We start from the raw sequence: 24,040 nt of genomic DNA, 5'->3' as shown, positions 1-24,040 counted from the left end.
ACTAGCAACGAGGATATAAGTCATATTTTGCAAATAAATTCAGACCTTCCCCACAAGAACTTAATTTGAAAGTCCAGCTCATCAGGGTCAATCTCCCAGTCACACTTATTCGGTAGTGGAGATGGTACAGGCCTTGGCTCAAAATGACTCCCATTTGGGTCCTGTAATGTGCCTAAAGTTCAGAGTTCTTCTCTAAATGAGAAGGAAATCCAAGACAGTATAACGACAAAGCATTCTAGTACTAGTCCAGTCTCCATCAGAATGCAAATGAGACGAGAGGAGCTTACATGAGATAAACCTCCATAAGACTTCGATAATTCAATCACGCCAAATCTTTTAGCTCCTTCAGCATCAGCTAAAGGCTGTTTGACAAATAATAAAAGAAGACATGATGCTAATGTAGAACAGAAAACAGATGGATTCTCCATCACAGGCTATGGTCAATTCCACAGCAATGAGTAAAAATTTGCGGAAATATTAAGTTTTTATTCGTGCGCCAGCATGCACGTGATGACAAGATGCAGTTCCATTAGCGAGAACAGGAGTCTCCATGCTGAATTTAACTACCACATCACAAATGTTTAACCCATGAACCAGTTCGATACAACAATATGTTGTGTACATTTATCTAATCAATGAATGGCATGCTTTAGTTTCTAAGTTAGCAGTAATTATGGAACCGTAATTAATTGCAAATATTATAAACAAAGTTTACACTTAATTAAAATCATCTCAAAAACTCGACCATTGGGTTCAACTCCACACTTTAAAAAGCATTTTCTGCTTGAAGCTTCAGTATATTGTACACTAGATAATGAGTGAGGTAATATTTTGTGCAAAACTGGAAAGAAGTTACTTGTACAGTGGAAATCTTCATATTCGCTTCATCTATCTATATTGTTCAGATACAACAATAAATGGCAATGTTAAACTTAAGTGAAACTAAAAGTCATAAAGTTAAAACTCATAGTTGTGCAGAAAAAATCGGAGCATCTGACTTATACTGAAGAAGTATTCTCATAAAAGTTAAAACATCTCGATCTTGAAGAAAACAGTCTGTGTTATACACGAGCTTTTTGATATACCTCTCAAACTATACCACTGTATGTAAATTATAGGTAAAAAAAACATACAATAATTCTAATTTCCAAATGAAAGATAATGTTCTAAATGAACTTTTGTCTGGAGATTCTGTATTTTGTGCCATCATAACACATGCATGAGTTCTGAAAATGTTATTCCCAATTATTTGCTATTGCACTAATCCTTTTGTTCCTTATGAGGGGAAAAAAGCCTCCACGGTAGCAGTGAGTACTATTTGAAACCATATTTTACTGACATTTCGCTATCAAATATTGAAGAAAAAATCTAATGCTACAACTCTTGTCACACAAATTTAGCATGACTGCCTTGCAATTTCAAGTACCTGGATAAGAACTTTGAGACCCAGATGGATTCTTCTGACGTACTAGGTAGCACAAAAATAGCTAATGTCCATCACAACTTTACAGGGCTGTTCTCGGATATGAATTCGTGATTGTACTTCATGAACATAGCATGTTAAAAGACCAGGAATGCTCCACGTGACTTCCAAGATATCTAAAAACTCCAATTTTAAATTAAATCAACTTAGGCTTCACCAACCTTGTCAGCCATTAATGGAAAAAAAAATCTCACTCACACCACTATGCCGGATACCACCAGTTAGTGGAACGAGTTAGTTTTCTTGCTAAGTTGAGCTGAAATGCAATTTAAGAATAAGTCATTAAAAGTTTGTGTTTCTCATCAAAATCAAACTTCTCTGCTGAAACAATAGCAAAGAAAAAAGGAAATCTCAGAAAACTACGCCCACATTTTCTTGGATGAAGAGCTGAATACACGCGACATAAAATCGCACCAAACAAAAAAGACTGATTTCTCAAATTCTTGCAGAGAGAACGTGCGCATCAACTCAGCAGTCATTATGAAACCAATGGAAAAAAATAACCACACTTAAAAACAAATCAACAGATATAATCGTGTTCGCTAACTCATGAAATCAACAATCAGTCACGCATACATACAATACAAGCGTATAAATGTGCGAATGTGACACTAAATCTCACTGTATTTTTCCTTCAATCTTCGGCGTTAACGTCAGCTTCGTACTCCAAAAGACACTTGGCAATATCGATCCAACCATGGATAGCCGCCACATGGAGCGGAGTCCGATTGTCAAATGACAAAAGAATTATTCGATGTTGGTTCAAGTTTTATAAAATATAAGAGTTATAAATCATTATTTTATCTATATATTATACGACCTGAATATAGTGTAATACAACTAAGGCTATTTTAGAAACCAATCTCTATGACTTTGAAATGGATAGTGTTGCCTTCTATTGAGAAAATACAAAGGGATCTGTCTCAAATGTTTTCACCATTTTGATTGCCATATAAAAGCAGAAAGATTAGCAGAGCATGATCTCAACAGATTGTTTTGTGCAAGATGCATCAGGAACTTGGTTTTATGGGGGCGATGACTTCCCCGGTTAGGTCTGCCCGTGTTTCATGGACGGTTCAAGGAACAAAACATCTCAACATTCCAAGGGACGTCAAAAAACCTGGAGAAAATCGGTACCTTTCTTCCACAACTCCCTCAAACAAAATCCCTCAGCGCAAGCTCGATTTCTTCCACGACTCCCAACCCTCGAAACCACTTTGCAAGTAACTGTGAAGCTTCTTTTCCAAGTACAAGACTCGCCCTTTCCAGTTCAGTCAGAAAATCCAACGCTTCACTCAGTCTGTTTTCCTTCTCATAAGCAGCCAACACCAATGCCACACATTTGTCATTAGGTTCAAGACCAGCTCTTTTCATATTATCGAATGCAATACGAGCTTCACGTGTCATTCCCGAGACAACATAAGCATTTATCAGAAGCGCGCAGACCTTGTCATCGGGAGTGATACCAGCCCATTGGATAGCATCGAAAACTCTCTGAGCCCCATGGCTATCACCAGCCATGGAATATGATCTCAGCAATGCTTTATAAACCTCTCTTCCAGCGAAAATTTCTTTAGCTTCTGTTTCTCTTAGTAAACTCTCTCCGTCGTGGAACATTCCGGCTCTGATATAGGCCATGATCATTGAACCATACGACCTTTTGTCTAATGGAACACCGAGAAATTTCATCGCTTCAAATGAATCTTGAGCTAGCTTGAGATTACCAGCCTTGCTATACATGTGAACTAGCGCAGTCAAGATGACTTGGTCGCAGATGAAGCCTTGGGTTTTCATGGCTAACAGCAATCTTTCGGCATCTAACAACCGGTTTTCCTTCGCACAAAAATGAATTGCCTTGGTATAATCACGAATATTAGCTTCGAATGATTCTTCTGCTAGACCATGTTCCAGTATCTTAAAATAGAAAAACAAAAACATGATAGTCAACATCCTGATGCATAACTTTGTGTAACCAACCATAAAGTGCAGGACCGTACTATGTATATCGAAAATTATTTAAATTTAAGTACTTATTGTGGTTTGCTGAGACTTGAACACCACCATCATAATATCTGAAGAAATTTTACCCAACTGATACTTGGCTTGTCAAAATTGCAGAACTAACCAGTTAACAATATAGAAAAACCTAAAAGGCATAGCATCCAAAATACGATTCACAAAAACGGCACAGCGAACCACAGAAGCAAATACGCAGAGTCTAATCTGATCATATGAATAATCACCTAGTGTTTGGTACCTAGCATATCAAACACCATTCTCCGGCGAAAAACCAAAATCAGAGCATCCAAGAATGGATATATACCTCCAAAAATAATGGATTATTTAACCTCTCCAGTTCTTTGAGAATCGAAAGCCAATCAGTTCTTCGCGGCTTCGTACTCTTAACCCAAGCATCCAACATAGCAGGAACACTCCCATTTCCCATTGAAAAGAAAATGATTTGTTTCATCAACGCCTTGCACCTATTGGTCATCTTTGATGGAAGTTGAGAAATAGCCTGTCTTTGCTCCTCGGTAGAATCGAAACCTCTTGCAACCCACTTAAATTTCTTCTTCTCCACTTCTTCCTGATATTTCCCACCACCCTCCACTCCATTAATGCGACTAAAAGCCAACGGTTGATAAAGACTGGACCTTTTTCCTCTAAATGCTGAAGGGTCTTGAAACAATGAAGCTACCAATGACGGAAAGTCATGAATGCCCACAAAATTTTGGTTATGCATGCGAATGTGGCTGAGCAAAGGAAGTGAATTACAGGTAAAACAAGCCATCGAACAAATCGCTTCTTGCATACTACAAACAAATACCAATTCAAGAACAGCTCAATAATGGATACACCAGTTCAAAAACAACAATTCAGTAAATTGGTTCTTCCAGATTACGAAGAAATCGTATATCTGAATTCCTCTACCAAACCAAGAATTGCTGAAAAGGCAACATGAAATTGAAACGTGTTCTTATCCCATTGTAGAGTTTTCAGGTTTTCACATTTTGTTCGGAAAAGTGGAGGAGAGATGAGAAGAAGTTGGGACTAAATCTTTGGGCCCAAACAGGCAGTCTTGGAAATATTGGTTGACCCAACAAATCTCCATTCGATCAACTTGAATAAATAATTACAATTTATAATTTATATGTCGAATTATAAATCCAAATTAAAAAATATATATATCCATTTTAATTTTCATGTATGGTAAATATTTATTTTTATATATTACGTGTTTATAAAAACATAAATTTTCTCTTCCTAATATTTTTCTAATATTGACTATTACTTTTATTACAAAAACCCTTACGAGACCCGTCTCACTCACAAAAATATGATATAATCCAATTTGATAATTTTTTGGTGTAATTAAAATTTGAAATAATTTATTATCTCTAAATTTCTTGAGAAATTATCCGATTAATTGATCATATTAATAAAATAAAACGTTTGGAAATATTTTTACTAAGAGAACCGATTTCTCAAGAATTATTGAGCTACTATTTTGTTGAACCATTATTATTCTTAAAAGTGAGTATATAATTGTATATATATTCGTGAAATAAAATATTTTTATTATTATTATTAATCTCACATTCCCAATGCCCAGCGGATCAACAATTTCAACAGATGTTCAGGTTCCCACATCGGGAGAGAAAGAATATGAGAGCCGATTAGCACTATAAATAGATAGGGGAATGCATCTTGTTCCATACTTACCTGGACGGGATCAATGGGTGATCATGAAGGTCCATGGTCTAGGTTGGCGACTTTCATTGCACTTTGAAAGGGCGTCCGCCTAAGGTCGGCCCAAGTGGTCGAGCCTACGTCATAATTTGTGTTAGAAGGGGCCTGCGTTCGCGCGGCCTCTGCCAATTTAGTCTCAATTTAGGCCCCTGTCATTCTAGTCTCAATTTTGTCAATTAATAATTAATAATTAATTAATTAATAATTTACTCTAATAAAATTCAAGCTAGTTGAAATGGTACCGTTTAGACTAACACGCTCTTAATTCAATCTTACTACTTATTCAATCTTTCAATTATGTTTTTATATTAGATTAGATAATTTCAAGCATTTAATTTATATGATTTTTCTTTTGTTTTCCTTAAAAATGAAAAATAATGAGAATCCAAATTTTATAGTTTGTTGATGGTATTGATCAAATAATAAATTAGAAAATTCAACAAATATTGAAGAAAATTCATGTTTTTTTTGGTATTATAATAAGTTCATGAAAAGAGAAATTCACAAGCTATTAAAATTACATTAACTCTAATTAAACTTGTTAGTGTCCAAGTTTCATACATTATTTTAATCGAAATTTAAAATATTTTTCAAAATTACATGTTAAATTGTTTTCTTCTTCTTCTTCTTTTTTAGTTGTGCACATATTCTAATTTATGGACGTTCTTACAATTCATAATATTTATCAAACAAAATTTCAAAGAAATCACCGAGAAAATTTAATAATCTATTACATTTTAAAATCTTTTTTTTAAAAAAAAATTGACAAGGAAAAGTAAAATGTTTTATGATCTCATAAATGCAGTGAACTTACTTGGAAAGACATATATCCCATCAAATTTATATTTGAACCATAATGTTATACTTTACGCAAAAATTTGTGTGAGACGGTCTCACGAATCGTATTTGTGAAACGGATCTCTTATTTGGATCATCCATGAAAAAGTATTACTTTTTATGCTAAGAGTATTATTTTTTATTGTGAATATGGGTAGGGTTGACCCGTCTCACAGATTAAAATCCGTGAGACGGTCTCACATGAGACCCACTCTATACTTTATTTTATCACGGAAATAATAGTATCTTTTAAACTTAAAAAGACTTTTTTTTTAAATGGATTATATAGGCAAAATAATTATTTATGCGATTAATGATATATTTTATATGAAAATAATAAACAATATTTTTTCTAAAATTAATAAAACGGTTCAATAAATTTTTATCTGATTGCTGAAACGAAAAAACTGGATTTTCTAAAACTTGTTCATTCCCAAAATATAAATAAATAAAACTGATTGGAGTCAATGTTAAAGTATCCGAAACTATAGGAGTCAATTTAATTAATTAATTGAAAATCATAATATTATAAAATTCGAAGAACATATGATTATCCGTCTTTTTATTCTAAGGTTGTAAACGAATCGATTCACAAATTTTTTGAGTTGACTTGATAAATATTTGATTCGTATTCAAATTCATCGAACTCTAGCCGAACTTGAACACTTTTTTTTAGCCGAACTCAAGCAAAATTATTTTGTTCAACAGTTCGCAAGCCGATCGCGAGTCTTATTATTTTATTATTATAATATAATTATATATATATATATATACACACACATACACACACATTTCGATCTTTCGGACGTTTCGAATTTCGAATCATCATTTTCAAATCTATTCTGAACAATAGTTCGAATAACTAGTGAATATTATTTCGATCCTAATCGAACTTATTTTAGATTCAAACTCAGGAAAAAATAAATAAAAAAAAAAGTTAAGCCTTATATTTTTTTTAAAATATTCAATTCAATTCATTTACACTCAACTACCATTATCCCATTTCAGCGCCAACATATATATGTATATATACACATATATAGTTGCGTCCAAATATAATTTCTTGAAACTCTACAAACTTTGTGGCAATCGAAACATGAACATCTTCTCCAAAAAGCCCACGGCCAAAGGTTTCTGTTATGTTTTTTCCCGTATATTTGTTATTAATATCACGTTCTGCAAGAAATTGTTGTTTACTTGAATATTCTTTAAATTCATGGTCAATTGTTGATGTGTTGACTGCTGGAGTAATTGACTATCGATTTTGTTTGTTATCTGTTTGTGGGTTTTGCTTTGATTCAGAGGCGCTTCGGGAGAGTAAACGGGAAATGGCCAATGCCACTAGAGGTGTTTGTTTTCCGAATTTTGTGATCTCTTTGCTCGTAATTTTCCTCTAAAATTTGCTTTCCGAAATCAGTTTGATCTTATTTTGATAGCGCTGTTCTGTTGTTTTTGTTGCGAAGCAAATTGATACTGCGAGCTCCCGTAGATGAAAATTTAACCACTAAACTGATTCTGCATTTTGTGAAAGAAACAATTGATCTGCTTTGCAAATTTGTTTTAAAGATAGTTTCTTTATCCAAATTGGCACCAAGCTGGAATTTTTCTAGCGCTTTTAGAATCAAACACGTAGTTTTGTGTTACGATTAGGACTGCAATATAGCTCTAGCAGCTCAGTCAAAGTTCAACTTGAGCCCAGGCATTTAAGTTGAACTTGAGTTGCTCGGATACTCTCTCTACCCAAGCTCAAGCTTTGTTATTTCTGGATTGAGTATTCTTTGAGTACTGGAACACGATAAATTATTTTTACTTTTTTCTACTATGAATTAAATTACTTTTTTTGCTGCATTTACATACTTCAATAATCAATTTTAGAAAGTTTAAAGAGCTTATTTGTAAATAAAGTCGAGTTCAAACACGCAGAAGCACTACTTGATCAACTTCAAGCTCCAGTAGCTTTTTTCCTTTTTCTCAAGTTGAGATGCTACTCGAGCTCAACTCAACTTGATTATACCTCTAGTTTGGAAGTGCTAGTAAAATAGATGAATTGTAAGACCTAAAGTGGCTTTTTTTGGCTTTATGTAAAGGTAAAAGCTAGATTTAAAGAAACATGAAGTAACCTCCCTTAATATGCCGAACTAGAGTTTATTAAAGACATGAGTTACTAATTCAACCCTTAATGGAAATCGGAATCCATGTTTCCTTTGCATTCGAAACAAGTGATGCCCATCCTTCATATGTAAATCAAAAAATTAATGGTTGTTTGTAATTTTCCTGGTGCCAATTGTTGACTGGATTGACCTATGTGAAATTCTTGATTGTTGCATTGGTTTGTGCAGGGGTTAGAACGAACAATTTGTTTTGAATTCTTATATTATGAACAGAAGTTTCACTTTGCACTTTAACTTTTCCCTTAAAAACTGTGTGTTGACTATTGAGTTGACATATGCTATTTTGGATCTGTGATTTTGATTCAGGTATCGAGAGGGAAATCCATACATTGCAGTTGGAGGTAATCCAAGATTCTTGGTGTCTTTTCGCATTACGGTTCCTCATTTTCGTAAAAATGGAATAGATTAAATTCATGTTTGGTGTTTCAGGAAAGGAAACTTGTTGCTGAGATAAAGAGAACTGCTAAAACGGGGAATGAGGTCCATAACACTTGGATTGCATATTTGATAAATATTACATGAATACTCGAGTGACTTTTAAGAGATTACTTGAAATGCTTTTCCTATCTTTCACTGTCCCTGCCTTTTTTTTTTCTTGCCTTGCAGGCAGCAACTAAAGTTCTTGCTCGCCAATTGGTCCGGCTTCGTCAACAAATAGCCAATTTACAAGGTAGTCGAGCTCAAATGAGGGGCATTGCGACTCATACCCAGGTAAGATGTTAGATAATCATAATGATTGTATTCTTTTGTTTTAGTAAGGATAACAACTAGTTTATTTGTCCCTTCGCAGGCAATGTCTGCTCAATCTTCTGTTGCTGTCGGTATGAAAGGTGCCAGTAAAGCAATGGCGGCCATGAATAAGGCAAAACCCTCAACTTTTCATGGAATCCTATCTTCTTTTTTTCCGGTTCACTAATATCAAATTATTTCTGATGTAAACCACTCACGATCCCTTTTTAGAAAACACATACACATCTGTCTCTGTGTGTGTGTTGTGTAGTTTTATTTAGTTGAGCTATTCCCTAATGTGATCTATGATTTCTCTTTGTTTTAATTTTGATCACATGTACTGGCAGCAAATGGCCCCTGCGAAGCAAATGAAAGTGATTCAAGAATTTCAAAAACAATCAGCACAAATGGATATGACTGTAAGTTTGAATCAATTCATTTTACCAAACTGTGTTACGAACATGCGTACATAAATTCATTCAAAATTGTTATCAACTTTCCCCTGCCATTTTTTTTCTCTTTCAGACTGAAATGATGTCAGATGCCATAGATGATGCTTTAGACGATGATGAGGCCGAAGAGGAAACAGACGAGTTGACAAATCAAGTAAATATTTGTTTTTCCTGAGTAAAGCTTATATTTTTTGTGATTATGTTGGCTGATTTATTAACCAGATGTGATCCATTTCAAAAGAAGTCTTGGCATGAGGCTCTCTAATGATGGTTCTGGAGTTTCATATCCATCAACCACTCATTCAACTGTTTTGTCATCCTCAACTTATTGCACTAATTCCTGAAAACGGCCTGCCCTTGGAAGTTACTAATGTTATTGGCTTGGAGTATTTTAGATCAAAATTCAAATTCTTTTCATCAATGTCTGCCAGAGAATTTGGTTTATTTTTCTCTTGCTTATGCATCTTCACTTGATTTGCAAAAACTTTTCCAGGTGCTGGATGAAATCGGTGTGAATGTCGCCTCACAGGTTCGTATCTTTAAGAAACATTTTCTGTAATTTCAAGTGTTTGCATCTACGATCAAGCTAATCTAGTTTCTGAACTATCAACAGTTGTCAGCTGCTCCAGAAGGTAAAATCGCGGGGAAGATTAACACCGAGGCCGCTGGCATTTCAAACATTGATGAACTGGAGAAGAGATTGGCGGCCCTCAGAAATCCTTGAGAGCTGCAGCAGCCTGGAAAGTTATTTGTTGTATTGCTTCTTGACCAGCCTAAGTGTGTTTTTTCCCCTTTACCGTGGTAGTTGTGTAAATAATTCCTTCTTTCTTCCATCTGTTTTAAGGCCACAATTTTTCCATGCTTATAGGTCGAATAGAATCGAGTTGCAAACTATTTAAATCTCTATTCATATTATTATTAGCTTTGCTGTCTAAAGCGTATTAAAATCAAACATGCTTCATAATGACGATTATCATTATCATTTTAATGAAAGAATACAAAGCCAAAAAATACAATCAAACAAAAATATCGAGTTGGATTGTGATGTACATGCACAACCAAAGCCAGAGTCAGCTCAAGGCCTTGGTGCTTAGAGCTGCTAGAGAGCTTTCTGACTTCTAATGAAAAGAGTATAAACCCAAATAAATACAATTTTTGTATGACCTAATTGCTAATGGGAAGGGAAAAAAGGAATAAATACCACATCCTCGGATGAAGGTACATCTGCCGATTATGTCCTGTGCCTTGGATGCTCAGAATGCCGAGTAGCAGTCCAAGCCTTCCTTCTAACTGCAGCTTAAAATTGATCTCGAATATCGTGCCCCACTGGACAGAAAAATAAAAACCTATTAAGAGAACGATGATTAATCTTGATGCAACCCATCCAAAGTTTCCAAGGGAGACAAAAATGTATTAGATTGGCATTCATCACATAAAAATCACACAATGACTGGAAAGATCAGAATGATAATTAATTCAATTTCCCAAAAAACAAAAATTATATAGGACGGAGCACACATGACACATCAGTAGAGTCCTAATCCACTATTGCATCCAAGGAAAACATTAACCTCAACTGACAACATAGATTTGGATAAATCTCATGTAGAAGCCACACTGATTAGCTTATAATGCAAATTCATTGACATTTCATCATTAGCATTTTTGCCTTAACCAGCATGGCCCCTGAATACAAGGAAACAATTGTCAGATATCCAGTCTATTGTCACCCAGAAATTTTAGGATATTTTTATGTGTAAATCTACTTCCTTCCTCACCCGCTCTGCTCTCATTTTGACTCGAGTATCTTTATCATTGATCCCCTTCTACTAATTTGTTCGGTCTCTCATCAGTATGAAAAATTCAATAAGCAAGCACAAACACCAAGAATGATATCTGAACTAACGTGATATAATTTCTACTCACTGAAGAATTTGCTGACATCTCATATTTTCGAATGAAATTCTTCTATTAGTTTGGACTGCATCAATTCAGCAGCTTCGCGAACTTTTCCTCGGTCCCAAAAATAATCTAATATTCTATTCCAGGTTTTCGTATCTGGAATGCATCCATCAACCACCATTTCATCAATAATTTGAGCAGCTTTGTGAAAATCTCCTTTACCGCAAGAACATTCTACAAGCGATTCGAAGGTGGTTGCCTCAATAGATATGCCCCTATTTCGCAAGCTTAGGTACTTTTGGAAAGCTTGATTAATATTACTCTCGGAGCAAAGACCTTGAACTACTCGATTATGTATCCTAACATGAAGCCCCCAAGTTACACGGTTTGGTGTTATACCTGAAAGGACCATTTCATCAAGGAAGTTTGCTGCTTCCTGGAACTTGCTAATATCACAGAAGCAGTTTATTATTTTCGAGTACAGCCCCACATCAGGTTTCAATTCTTGTAGCTTTATTCTATCAAGAATCTGAACCGCATCTTGAACTTTACCTTCGCTGCAGAAACCATGTATTAAAGAACTGTAAGTTATCAAATTAGGAACCAGACATTTCCGAATCATCCTGTCTAACAGTTTCATGGCCTGAGAAGAATGTCCATTCTTGCAAAGACCGTCAATAAGAGAACTATAAGTATATAAATTGGGCTCAATGCCTTTGCCTTTCATCTCCTTGAGCAATTCCAGTGCCTCATCCAATTTATTTGTCTGGCAAAGCCCATGTACCAGCAAACTGTAGGTAACAACAGAGGGTGAACAACCGTTAGCCTCCATCTCAAGCAAAAGCTCCCTAGCTTCAAGATTTCTCCCAGCTTTGCACAGCCCACAGATCAAAGTTCCATACGTGTAAGAATCCGGAGTATGCCCACGTTTGGGCATCTCTCGAAATATCATAAAAGCAGAATCCAAAGATCCACTGTTCTTGCATAGTGCTTTTATCAAAACATTAAGAGAAGTAACACTAGTTGGTATTCCCATCTGCCTCATGTATCGATAAAAGTTAAACGCCATTTTTAGTTGACTTTCATCGACAAGAACTGAAAACACTGTTACATAAGATTTTACTGTGGGTTCACACTCATACTCCTTCATCTTTCTGAAAACTCTCACCACTTCATGCGGCTTGTGGACCCTAGCATAGGCCCTCAAAAAAGAGAGTATTATATTTTCAGTGATCGTACACTTCTCTCTTCTCATTCTATCAAGCATATCTTCAGCTGTCATGAATTTGTTGGCAGAGAGTAATCGCTTGATAATTAAACCAAAAGTGTTTTGGTCATGATGGAAACCAGTACAATACTCTGCTGTAGCAGCATCAAATATTGAAATTGCTTTCTCCAAGTCCTTTTCAGAACGAATTAACTGCTCAACTAGAGATGTTGTGACTTGCTGCGGCCACCTCATTATTGACCTGCTGCCCATCTCTATATCGACCTTCTCTTTTTATTTGTTTTCTTCCTCAGTCTTCGTAGGACACAGATTGCTCACCTGCATCGCATACATAAAATTTATCGAGTTGTTTAAACAATAATTGCGTTTTTTTTAGATGAGCACATTTAACTTGTTAACTTCAGGATAAAACTTCCTTTAGAATAGGTGGTTAATCCAATTTCAGGAGGTTTATAGCCTAAATATAAATATTTTTGAATTGAATTGATTTAAGAAGATAACTTTACCAATTTGCACACTAAATCATAGTTCACTTTGCATAGATGGGAATACCTGGGATAAGTAAGTTTTAGAGAAAACAATTCAGACACACAACGTTCCAACTTCCAACATTCATCTAGTAAGGGTAAAAACCCATGGTGAACGATGTGTTGTGTTCATAATAATTATATCGTCTAAAACTGCACAAAATTTGGAAAACTAGAAAGTTGTCTTAGAAGAAATGACGAAGAAATCCAAGTTGAACCAAATAACTGTTCGATGAAGAAAATCTCGTCACAGTATGTACTTCCCATAGGGGACAATCATTATCACATATCCGCAAGTTACAATCCAATGCACTCAACTCTAGTAATCATTCTGAAGTAACATCTAACTCTTCTGCATTTATCCTCCCACTCAGATGATACAAATAATTGAGAGAGCTACCACCGATGTTATATTCTAGACAATACACCTCCATGTATCTTCAGAACAAGTTCATTTCACAACACAAACAAATTCAATTTACAGGGAACCGATACTAACCAAGATATGATTCAATCCACCGTAAAAAGGGTGATTGAGCTCAAAAAATGCACTAGCATATAGGAAAATGATAGCTTTGCATTCAACAGTTGATTCCAATGCCATCAGAAGGGATAAAATGTATGCTGATTATTTCATTATCCCAAGGCAAAATAACCATAGGGAACTCAAAGCCCTTGCGCAATGTCCCAAACATCATTTGGCAGTTATGCTTCATCATACACAATAAGGTTTCAAGCTAGTAGACGAAAATGAATCCAAAGATACAGACCATCAAAATGATCTAACAAGAAGAGCTCATCTACAAAATAATTCACAATACCACAGCAAAACAAGGCACTAAAAACCCACAAAAAATCACTGCATATTAATCACTGCCTTATTCCATGGTCTTTTGAATCATACAAAATAGATACTGTAACAAACGCGGTCCTCTGAAGTTCATTTGTTATTAAATTTCCATATGGAAACAACAAAATTTCAGCTTTCATTAACTAGGAAAGAGGAGTATCTTACAGAGAATAGATAGCTAATAGATGGCTGCAAACAGAAGTAACAAATCTCAGTGAGAATCGAACCGTTTTAGATCGCGGTTTTCGTAAAATCTTTCTCAAAAATTAAGATCTCCAGAATCTCAACAAAGGGTTGTAATCAATGCATTCAATATGTACATAAACTCGAGAACCCGCTCTTCGCCGTGAGCAGGACTGACCAGAGCCATTTCCAGCTACCATGACTGATAACGTGACGATGGGATTAAACCCATTAGGTCTTTGAGCCGCTAAAATATGGGCTGAAGAGGCACAAATCAGGGGATCGACCTTTGGGCTTTGAAATCCGTTTCAAATGAAACGAAAAGTGTCGAAAATATTTTTGAATTCAATTGCATTTTTTTCTCTATTACATACAACGGCGAAATCGATGTAAATATTCAAAATGTCGGGCAACTGCAAGATATAGAATGTCATAACATGTGACACTCGTCACACAACATAAAATAAGTGTGTTGGGTTTTCAATTACTTGACCTACCTGACCTAATATATCATTTAGACTATCAAAATCGAATGGACTCTCGTAGAGTTGAGATAGCGACATAAAATAAGTGAGTTGTGTTAATAATTTACCATTGAACGGCTGCTAGCATGCATGAGCCAACAAGTACGAAGTCGAAGAGCTTACAGAGGGACGACAGCTTTCCTCACGGGTTCGGTGCCTGTGGGAAAAACCTAAAACGAAGACGGATATCTCCGATTTTTTTGGATTTGGATTCGGGACAGATATGAGATTACTGTCCTCATCTCTGAATCTGCCCTGAAAAAAATATTAATAACAAAATAATAATACTATTAATATTATATATTATCACTAATAATAATAGATAATAATAAGTTTTGGTTCGAAAAATCCTCGAACCCGTTCTCGTTTTGATCATCGCGATTTGGAGTTCGGGGATTCCCCTAACTCGAAAAAGCGAAGATCTAGACGGATATAAGAGTGTTGATGGAATTCGAGGACGTGAATTGCAAACCCACCCCGTCCGATTGTCATCCCTAAACCTACTCGACCTTATACAGAAATTGAAATTTTATTTAAAAAAATAAATTTGTTATTTAAGTTTAAGTGGTGCTTATCATAAATTATAATTTTTTATTTTAATAATTGTATAAAAAAATCTACACATTATATTAAAATCTAAAACTTTAAAAATAACATTTTATAATACCTTTTTTATATCTATAATGATAATATAATAAATAATAATATTTTTATATTAATTGTATACAAAATCTAGATAAAAATAACATTTTACAATACTTTTATATTATAGATAATATAATAAATTATTTACAAATTAAAAAATATAGACTAGATTAAAAAAAACATAATTTACCCACATAAAAATGATATCAGCCATGTAACTGCTTCAATTCAATCAAAATTGAAGTTGCTGTTACAAGTACTATAGAATATTATTTGTATTTTGTAAGCATGATTAAAATTTAAAATCCTATATACTTACATTCAATCTAATAAATAAATTAACATGAACTAGAATTCGTCTCAGATATAGAATAATTTTGACTTTCGAACTTCCTTGCACAATTTTTAGTGACATTTTGATGATCATTTGAAAAGTTATATTAAAAAAACAAAAACAAAAACAAAAACAAAGATTCGTGGATACATAAAACACCAATTATTGATACTACTGTAATCTCGAAGAATAGAAAAATTGCAGGACACAAAATTCATTGATCCCTTCGATGATACATTATGCTGGTGGAGCAGCCACATTTCTCATGTGGAAAGCATTTTATAAATCTGTGGAGGCCATATCCAGTTACTTCCTGATAGAGAGAAAGTCGAAGCTGCGAAGAGGGTCGTCTCGAGAACCTTTAGTAACAGGAGCACGAGAGAAAGATGACGGCTTGGGCTCGATGCCAGGCTGACTTCTGTGCGCCGTGGATATACGACCAGTGCTTGAGACCAATCTGCTAGAACGGCCATCAGTAACCTCACCAGAGGAGCTTGGCCGGCTACTCGAAATGGCTGCTGCTCTCTTCGAAGAGCTGCCATTTCGAGACATACAGCCTCTTTCTGAATCAGGATGCTGCATACAAACAAACCATAGAATCTCAATATCACAAAGATCATGATGAAAACCATCACGATTATTATTATAACTACTAAACAGAAACTTAAGCATGTATAAATGTAACTAAGCTGCAATAGCTGTATCAAAAGGGTGTGCTAACGTTAAAATGTCACTGGAGTGCTTATTTTACGATCCAATAATAACATCTAGACCCCTACCCCTCCCTCTCCATGCTGGACCCGCCACAATCAAACCCAAAATGCCAGGTCAGATTTTGGTCTTGGTTCTAGAGGGCGAGAGAGCTTTCGGATTTCAATTGAAAGAAAGAAAGCCAAATAAATACAATTTTGAGCGACCTAATTGCTAATGGAAAGTGTGAGAAAAAAAGGAATATTACCACATCCTTGGATGAAGGTACATCTTCTGATGATGTCCGGTGTCTTGAATGCTCACCAGGCCGAGCAGGACCTGAAGCATTCCTTCTAGAGAAAGCTTCAACTGCGCCTGAAAATTTGTCTCGAATATCTCGCCCCACTGGACAGAAATCCATTACGAGAAATATGATTGATCCGATGCACCCAATCAAAACTTTTGAAGGGAAACTTAATGCATTATTTAATTAAAAACGCAAACAGTACACATCCACACGTCTTGACTCCATTTCAGAAACCTAAGATTGAAACCAGTAGACCCAAAGGTGGTTTATTTTCTACATCGTCATATCACTGTTTCAACATGTATAATCCAAATAAAATCACTTCTTCCACATCTAGAAATTTTCATAATTTTCAATATTATGTTTTAAATTTGAAAATATGAAGAAACAAAAACACGAACCAAAGGTCCTTCAAATTTTCTTACGCAAAGCAGAGCATTAGAAGAGGCACAAATAATCTCTTTTCGCGATTTCTTTAGTTTTCTTTGCAGTTCATAACTACGCTTTTATGGTCAACATGATAATCATCACACAAATCAGACTGAAATAAACCATGCACTTGCATAGAATTCACCTATGAGCTAACCAATTATCAATTAACAAATAGGATGAATGCATACACCAAGAAGTTTGCCGCTCCAGGTGTTATTTAGAGGTAAGATAGGTTACCTGATGTTCTTCCCGGTCTTTCACCAGAAGTTCCAGCCACTGCATTGCCAGTGGGATTCTAAAAGCAAGTGCATCGATTAATAGACTTGTATCGAAAGAAGATCCAAAGGAAAAAGGAATTGATCAGCACTTACTCTTGCTTTGGAACTGGCACCTATCTGAGGATACTTTAATATAGTCCAATCAAACACATAGTCAAATTGGTACCCTGAGTGATATTGCAACATAGGCGTGATTAAATACAAGACATGCAATAAGGTACTTGGCAAAGACAACCACATGACCAGGAAAGAAAATCAATGAAGCACAGAGAAAATTGATACAAGAATGTGGCTGAAGTAGTCAACAGTCTTTACCTTCTCGAATAAACAAGTCCCGAAAAAGCCTTTTCAAGTACGAATAGTCTGGCTTGTCTTCAAATCTCAAAGATCGACAATAGTGAAAATAAGATATGAATTCTGAAGGATATGATTTGCACAGAACCTGCAAATATTCTAAATCATGTAACATTCTCTGGTCACCAGTATGACAATTAAGAAAGTAAATGATCAAATACAGAGAAATAATATTTGATTGAACAAAAACCTAGTCTTTCAAACTGGTTACGAAAACATTATCTGCCCATGTGAAAAATATGAGCATGGAACAGGATACAAACCTCTATTGGTGTTAACATCTTCTTCTCACTGATCTTGTCATATTTCTGCTTTTTGGTACCAGCTTTGAGTCCTTGCCATGGAAGGCTGGAATATAAAACATGTTAGATAAGTTAGGAAGTACAAAATTACGAAAATAAATGTTAACGAAAATCTCAAACAAGGTACCAAAAAAAATTAACCAGTATAAAGGGTGTGAGTCACAAATATCTAACAAACCTTCCTCTCAGAAAATACATAAGGACATAACCAAGAGATTCCAAATCGTCCCTTCTGCTTTGCTCTGCCAGCAGCATTAAACCACAAAATGGCTAATTAAATTGAACTTAGAAACTTCCAGATAAGAAACTTATGATGAATATATATATATATCACTCACCAACTCCAAGGTGTGTATTAACACTGGCATAGCGAGCAGTCCCTGTAAGATTCTTATTTTCCCTTGAAATAAATGCCAAGTGTACTCAATCAGTGCATAGAAGACATAAACAGAACTGTAAAAAAATCGCCAGAAAATTTCAAGAGTAAAAGCTCCATATCCACCAACTCGGAGAATAAATAAGTTCCCATGAGAAACATAAAACAAAAGCCATATTCAAGTTTCTACCCCTCACCAGTATTTCATTTAATCCTACATTTTAGTTAACCACGAGTCCAGAATGCTTTATATCTGTACCTGTCTATTTGTCTTACCATATAACTTTTGGACCAAGAAACTACAACATAAACAGTACATGCAATACCTTTTAGGAAGACCAAGAAAAGGTTCAAAACCACTGTGATCATGAAGAGAAATTATTTGAATTCGAGAATTATATTTGTTGCCTCTGCCAAAAAGAGGTTCAATAAACACATTGAACATCAATAGTCGCAGTTCAGCAAAAAATACACTCAAATTATCTATCAGTCATGATAAAACAGGCAGATTAAAAGTTTGATGCACCATAAGTTGCAAATCAAGGAGTTCGTAACTGAAAGTGTAGAATGTTTGAAAGGAACAATATGCACACTCGTGGTTTTCGGCTAATTGCTAAACTCTACTGTGTCATGAACTTTCAACCACTCTGTACAAGTCAGACCAACTTTTTAAGCCAAACCCCATATTCACGAAATCTCCTCCTCACTCCAGTAGCTCAGGGACTCACAAACTACATACGAACACGAGAATCCTCTCTCACTTGTCAAACCAGGAAGCCAACAAAATCAAGATGAACATCATCACTTTTTGCATGAGTCATGACACTAATTTACTCAACCATCATCCCGTTTTTATTCCATGTCTACTCTATTTACAGATCACAGACCAAGATAAACCAATAGCTGAGTTTTTTAATTAACTGCACTTAGTAGAGACCAGAAAGATCGGCTAAAGCCAGGACCAATGTTGGAGATAAATAAGAGATACTAACTTTTGCCAAATCAAAAGCAAAGGTAAGGTACCTGTATGGTATGTGCTTATGAGTCTGTAGATCCCTATATTTTTTGGCAAGACCAAAATCGATAGCATACACCTGTAATTTAGTGTATTAAAACAGATATCACCATCTTGCAAATAGGAGACCAAAAGAAATATTCATACAGCCATTTGACCAGTACACTTAGGACAACTCTACCCATGATTTTTAGATGATAGTCCAAAATCAAAAACATAAAAAAGCAAAAGAAATTTGAGAAATCCTATTGGAAGTGTCGACAATCATTGTGAGAAGAAACAAAATAAATAATCGCACACATAATATTCATAAAACACAAACGACAGAATAAATCTAAAAAGATAAAAGGCGTACCTGATTTGCTTTGCGCCCCAAGCCCATCAAAAAATTGTCAGGCTTTATATCACGGTGAAGAAATCCTCTTGAATGCATATATTCAACCCTATTGATCTGAAAATAGTGCATATATTCTCTTGTTCCATTACTTAATGATTAACTAAGAACATAACCTACAATAAAGACTGAAAATCCCGACAACTTACTAATTGATCTGCGAGCATTAAAACTGTTTTCAAGGACAACTTCCTATTGCAATAATTGAATAGATCTTCCAAACTAGGTCCCAGAAGGTCTATCACCATGACATTATACTCAGCCTCAACTCCAAACCATTTCAGGTTAGGAATGCCCGCTGCATGATAATATAACATGATATATCAGATTCATTCATGAAATACTTTATATGAGTTCTACTCCAAAATGGTGAGTTATGGTTATCATATAACCTATTTTCAAATTTTGAGAACATCAACTCAAACACAAATAAACATCGAGCAAAGGACGGTTAACATTCTTACAATCAGGAATTCACACAAAGGAAGGAAAAACAAACCACTACACACCACCCCATCGATAGACAAAAAATCTAGGATCAAATACAAGGTTCAATCTCTGTTTGCTTTACTTGTTTGATGTCTCATTGATATAGAGGAATTGTGTACGTGTGGGTGACTAAGAGAGTGATTGTGTGTGTATGTGTGAGAAAGAGAGTGATGTTTGAGAGAGTGAGCGACTTACTTCCTCCTTGTAGAAGCATATAAATTTTTGACTCATAGTGTAGTTGAGGGTGTTTGGTCTTCACAGATTCCTAATAATCGTGGCATAACCAAATAGCTTCGTTAATTGATAAAATAAAATCAACAACAAATATATCACCTTCTGACATACAACAAACTTTCAGCTTCCCGACACAAGTATTCACAGACAGAGTAAGCGTATACAAAGATATGGTATTATGGTATGAAGATATAAAAATTGGAAAACATAAACTTCCAGAGCAAGTTTTACATGATACAAACAAGCAAGACTTGCTTATTTAGTCAACAAACTAAGCTTATTTTACTGCAAAATAAAGGTTGCACCTTTTGAAATAAAGTCACTACAGATGTCAAAAAGAACTAGCAAAAGATAATTGAAACAAACAAGAATACCAGCTTGATGGCAACTTCTTCGCCATTTTGTACGTTCACACCTGCATCAATGAATCAACGAATCAGCATCAGACTAAAATACATTGAAACCTCAACAGAACACAATAAAACAAAAAAGAAAAAAAATTACAATCATCTAAAAAAGTCTCCTGTGTAAATAAATAAATAAATAAATAAAATACCTAAGTAGAGTTCTCCAAATGAACCACTCCCAATTTTTCTCCCGAGCTTAAATTTTCCACCCACGACATGATCCATGGCAACCAATTCAACTCAATAACTCCAAAAATCCAACCTTGATCCGGAATTCCAAAAAGAACCGAATTACAAATGAAAGTTTGCCAGATAAATGCACTCAACCCTCACAGGATTAAAAAAATATATATATTTACGCTACCAGCTGCAGATCCAAAATATCGATAAAAAAACACCGATACAAGGGAACTCGCTATTCTACTGAATCACGCCCCTGGAAAGAAGACAACGCCTAAATCGAAAACCCAATATAAGAACCCGTCATCGATTGTCATTGACGGATCCCGAACAAGACATAAACAAAATTAAAAAACAAATTGTCCGCTCCTAGCTGCAGATCCAATATATCCACAAAAGGTAAAGGTTAAAAAGCCTCGGAAATATGAAACACCCTATATCGAACCCTAGTTCGCGATTATATCAACAGCTAATCGGAGCATTGATATAAGAGAAGTAGACCGCATTTCGCCCAATCTCAATCAAAAAACGATGAATCAACAAATAATGATACAGAAGAACACGGGGGTGAGGGGATTAGCGAAAATTGAGGGGTTGGCAACGAAGAGAAGAACAGGGGAAGGTGAATTAGGAAGGGAAAAGTAAATCGGGGAGACACAGAGAATTTAGGGCTCGAGTGGTGCGGATTTTGGGAGGGGGAAGTGGATGTAATTTCCTATTATAATAAGGAAAGTACACTTATATTTATTTAGAATTTAGATTAGACCTTTTAAATTTTAATAATCAAATAATCTCTTTTGTTTTTATTTAATTTTATGGAATAATTTATTTTTCTATTTTTTTAACACATTTTCTTAATTTTGAAACCATATATTTTTTATTCTTATTATTCTTATGTTTATAGTTTTTTTTTTTTATTTGTTACATTCAGGTCTTCGGTCATGAAAAATAATAATATTGGTGTGATTTTGTTAATATAATATAATTACTTTCTATATAAAGTATGATTATATCGTAAAAATTATTTTGCAAAAAAAAAATTAATAATGTTCCACATAGGGACCGAACAAATTAGACACAAGTATTTAGAAATTTTTTTTTTGGGTAGTCAAAATTTCTTGTTGGGTTGTCTTGTTGAACGTATTATTATTTGTCTTATATCGGCCGGATTAATTTTTTTGGAGTAATGTATGTGGACTTAGACAATCTTCTTCTTTAAGCTAGTTTTTAGAGTGAACTCATGCTCAATCCATGATTTTAACATGGTGCCACGGTCTAAATTCACGGTTATGTGCCTTCAGTCCATTATTTTAAGATGATATCAAGGTCTAGACCCATATTTATGTATTAGATTGTCTTTATAAGTCACCCACTAATATTTTGTAAACTTCACTTTCTAGTTTAGATTTTTTTCAATGTCATAAAAAACGATGTCTACACGCTGGACGGTCGCCCACCATCCAAATTTTTAGATCCACCTATGTAGCGCTTAGTGTAATAAATAGAATTTTTTATTTTTTTATTTTTAAAATAATATTGTTTTAAATATTTTTCTATAAATTTGTGTATGATAAAAGATGATAATATGCTATTAATTTTGAGTTATATTTTGATATAGAGTAATTATTAGAGAAACACATAAATAAACAAGAAAAATTAGAAATTTATGTAAAAAAATAAAAAAACGTATAGGCGGCCACCTAAGTGCCTAGATAAGCGCCTAGATAGTGGGTGGCTGTCCGACTACCGCCTACCACTTTTCAAAACATTTGATTTAAAAAAGTATATATCAATATTATGCTCCATTATAAAATCACTTCCTCATTATTTTTTTTAAACATGCAGATTAAATAAAAAAAAAACTTTTCTAATACGACGATGAGTAGGTCTCTTGTGAGACGGTCTCATGAATCTTTATCTATGAGACGGGTCAACCCTACCGATATTCACAATAAAAAGTAATACTCTTAGCATAAAAAATAATAATTTTTCATGGATGACCCAAATAAGAGATCTGTCTCACAAAATACGACCCGTGATACCATCTCACACAAGTTTTTGCCTACGATGATTGTTATATGAAAACTGACCGAAATAATTTTCTAATTGTTGTGAAAAAGTAAAAATTTACGGTAAGAAGTAAAAATCTCAAACTCTCAAAATTATCACACTACACACTTTATGATATTTTTCTCTCAACTCAATTGTGATTTTCTTCACAAATGAGAGATCTATTTATAGAAAATCTTTACAAATAATCCAAAAATAAATTACATCATTACCTTCATCATCACACACAAATTTCAATATAACATTCAACATTATAATTTTCAACACAAATATTTCACATTTTCAACACTCCCCTTGTGATGATGATCATAATACAATGATTGTCTTCATTACGTGTTTTTATATTGACTCGTTAAAAACCTTAATAGGAAAAACCCATTGGGATAAAAACCATAGTAAGGGAAAAAGAGTGCAGTCACGTAAACTCCCCCTCATGTTGCCACGAACAATTCTTCACAGATTTCGTAGATTGCGCATCCCAATATTATATATGTGCTTTTTGAATATTGTCGTAGGAAGTGCCTTTGTGAAGAGATCTGATGAGTTTTTACTTGATTGAATGTGAAGAACATCAATATATTTATTCTTCTCAAGCTCTTTGGTGAATGCGAAGAACTTAGGAGGAATATGTTTAGTTCTGTCGCTTTTTATGTATCCTTCTTTCATTTGAGCAACACATGCAGCATTATCTTCATATAGTATCACAGGCTTCTCGTCGAATGATAATCCGCATGAGATTTGGATATGTTGGGTCATTGATTTTAACCACACACATTCACGGCTTGCTTCATGTAGTGCAATAATCTCGGCATGATTTGAAGAAGTTGTTACGAGCGTTTGTTTCTGTGAACGCCAAGAAATTGCAGTGCCTCCACGAGTAAATACATATCCAGTTTG

General features: G+C 34.7%; 4 protein-coding genes and 1 non-coding gene across 12 annotated transcripts; 2 read left to right on the top strand and 3 right to left on the bottom strand.

Annotated features, from left to right (window-relative positions):
- Positions 1-2,219: 2,219 nt before the first annotated feature.
- Positions 2,220-4,523, bottom strand: LOC140978961 (uncharacterized). Of its 2 annotated transcripts, XM_073444248.1 has the most exons (3): positions 4,342-4,523; positions 3,807-4,236; positions 2,220-3,397 (listed from the first exon to the last, which is right to left on the bottom strand). In XM_073444248.1, exons 2-3 carry the CDS (start codon positions 4,224-4,226, stop codon positions 2,639-2,641), a joined length of 1,179 nt encoding a protein of 392 aa, XP_073300349.1. In that variant the 5' UTR covers positions 4,227-4,236; positions 4,342-4,523; the 3' UTR covers positions 2,220-2,638. The 2 variants fall into 2 exon arrangements, with proteins under 2 accessions (XP_073300349.1, XP_073300348.1); XM_073444247.1 differs by having other exon boundaries at positions 3,807-4,523.
- A 675-nt stretch (positions 4,524-5,198) lies between these two features.
- LOC140980015 (U1 spliceosomal RNA) lies at positions 5,199-5,359 on the top strand. The gene has a single exon (XR_012175846.1). It is a non-coding gene; the product is annotated as a U1 spliceosomal RNA (small nuclear RNA).
- Positions 5,360-7,059: 1,700 nt separating this feature from the next.
- LOC140978960 (vacuolar protein sorting-associated protein 2 homolog 3-like) lies at positions 7,060-10,381 on the top strand. The gene is made up of 10 exons (XM_073444246.1): positions 7,060-7,200; positions 7,373-7,417; positions 8,548-8,582; positions 8,671-8,721; positions 8,848-8,952; positions 9,032-9,103; positions 9,318-9,389; positions 9,496-9,576; positions 9,916-9,951; positions 10,036-10,381. The coding sequence occupies exons 1-10, from the start codon at positions 7,092-7,094 to the stop codon at positions 10,144-10,146; spliced, it is 717 nt and encodes a 238-aa protein (XP_073300347.1). The 5' UTR covers positions 7,060-7,091; the 3' UTR covers positions 10,147-10,381.
- Positions 10,382-10,384: 3 nt separating this feature from the next.
- On the bottom strand, positions 10,385-14,336 carry LOC140978958 (pentatricopeptide repeat-containing protein At5g46100). Of its 7 annotated transcripts, none has more exons than XR_012175687.1 (3): positions 11,724-14,336; positions 10,624-10,748; positions 10,385-10,540 (listed from the first exon to the last, which is right to left on the bottom strand). XR_012175687.1 is itself a non-coding variant. In XM_073444239.1 (3 exons), the coding sequence occupies exon 2, from the start codon at positions 12,802-12,804 to the stop codon at positions 11,368-11,370; it is 1,437 nt and encodes a 478-aa protein (XP_073300340.1). In that variant the 5' UTR covers positions 12,805-12,870; positions 13,579-14,329; the 3' UTR covers positions 10,385-10,748; positions 11,349-11,367. The 7 variants fall into 7 exon arrangements, 6 of the variants coding, with proteins under 6 accessions (XP_073300340.1, XP_073300341.1, XP_073300343.1 ...); XM_073444239.1 differs by having other exon boundaries at positions 10,385-10,748; positions 11,349-12,870; positions 13,579-14,329; XM_073444240.1 differs by having other exon boundaries at positions 10,385-10,748; positions 11,349-12,870; positions 14,095-14,329.
- A 1,283-nt stretch (positions 14,337-15,619) lies between these two features.
- On the bottom strand, positions 15,620-21,792 carry LOC140978957 (casein kinase 1-like protein 10). The gene is made up of 14 exons (XM_073444238.1): positions 21,043-21,792; positions 20,861-20,901; positions 20,448-20,517; positions 19,913-20,061; positions 19,725-19,820; positions 19,378-19,448; positions 18,317-18,378; positions 18,157-18,220; positions 17,940-18,024; positions 17,638-17,764; positions 17,416-17,489; positions 17,282-17,339; positions 16,574-16,710; positions 15,620-16,191 (listed from the first exon to the last, which is right to left on the bottom strand). The coding sequence occupies exons 1-14, from the start codon at positions 21,116-21,118 to the stop codon at positions 15,922-15,924; spliced, it is 1,380 nt and encodes a 459-aa protein (XP_073300339.1). The 5' UTR covers positions 21,119-21,792; the 3' UTR covers positions 15,620-15,921.
- Positions 21,793-24,040: the final 2,248 nt, after the last annotated feature.

The sequence above is a fragment of the Primulina huaijiensis genome, chromosome 6, assembly GCF_012295235.1.
Source record: "Primulina huaijiensis isolate GDHJ02 chromosome 6, ASM1229523v2, whole genome shotgun sequence".
Taxonomy (NCBI): domain Eukaryota; kingdom Viridiplantae; phylum Streptophyta; class Magnoliopsida; order Lamiales; family Gesneriaceae; genus Primulina; species Primulina huaijiensis.
Note: the sequence above shows the minus strand (reverse complement) of the source record. Positions and strands in the feature narration are given on the sequence as shown.

Excerpts from the sequence above, each read along its gene's own strand:
- LOC140978961 (XM_073444247.1), bottom strand. The coding sequence starts at position 4,295 with ATGCAAGAAGCGATTTGTTCGATGGCTTGTTTTACCTGTAATTCACTT. Across the intron at positions 3,398-3,806 it reads ATAATCCATTATTTTTGGAG|ATACTGGAACATGGTCTAGC; the intron begins GTATATATCCAT and ends TTCTATTTTAAG.
- LOC140978960 (XM_073444246.1), top strand. The coding sequence starts at position 7,092 with ATGTATATATACACATATATAGTTGCGTCCAAATATAATTTCTTGAAA. Across the intron at positions 8,722-8,847 it reads CTGCTAAAACGGGGAATGAG|GCAGCAACTAAAGTTCTTGC; the intron begins GTCCATAACACT and ends CTTGCCTTGCAG. Across the intron at positions 9,577-9,915 it reads CAGACGAGTTGACAAATCAA|GTGCTGGATGAAATCGGTGT; the intron begins GTAAATATTTGT and ends AAACTTTTCCAG.
- LOC140978958 (XM_073444241.1), bottom strand. The coding sequence starts at position 12,804 with ATGGGCAGCAGGTCAATAATGAGGTGGCCGCAGCAAGTCACAACATCT.
- LOC140978957 (XM_073444238.1), bottom strand. The coding sequence starts at position 21,118 with ATGGATCATGTCGTGGGTGGAAAATTTAAGCTCGGGAGAAAAATTGGG. Across the intron at positions 18,221-18,316 it reads TAATACACACCTTGGAGTTG|AGCAAAGCAGAAGGGACGAT; the intron begins GTGAGTGATATA and ends TGCTGCTGGCAG. Across the intron at positions 18,025-18,156 it reads ATGTATTTTCTGAGAGGAAG|CCTTCCATGGCAAGGACTCA; the intron begins GTTTGTTAGATA and ends TTTATATTCCAG.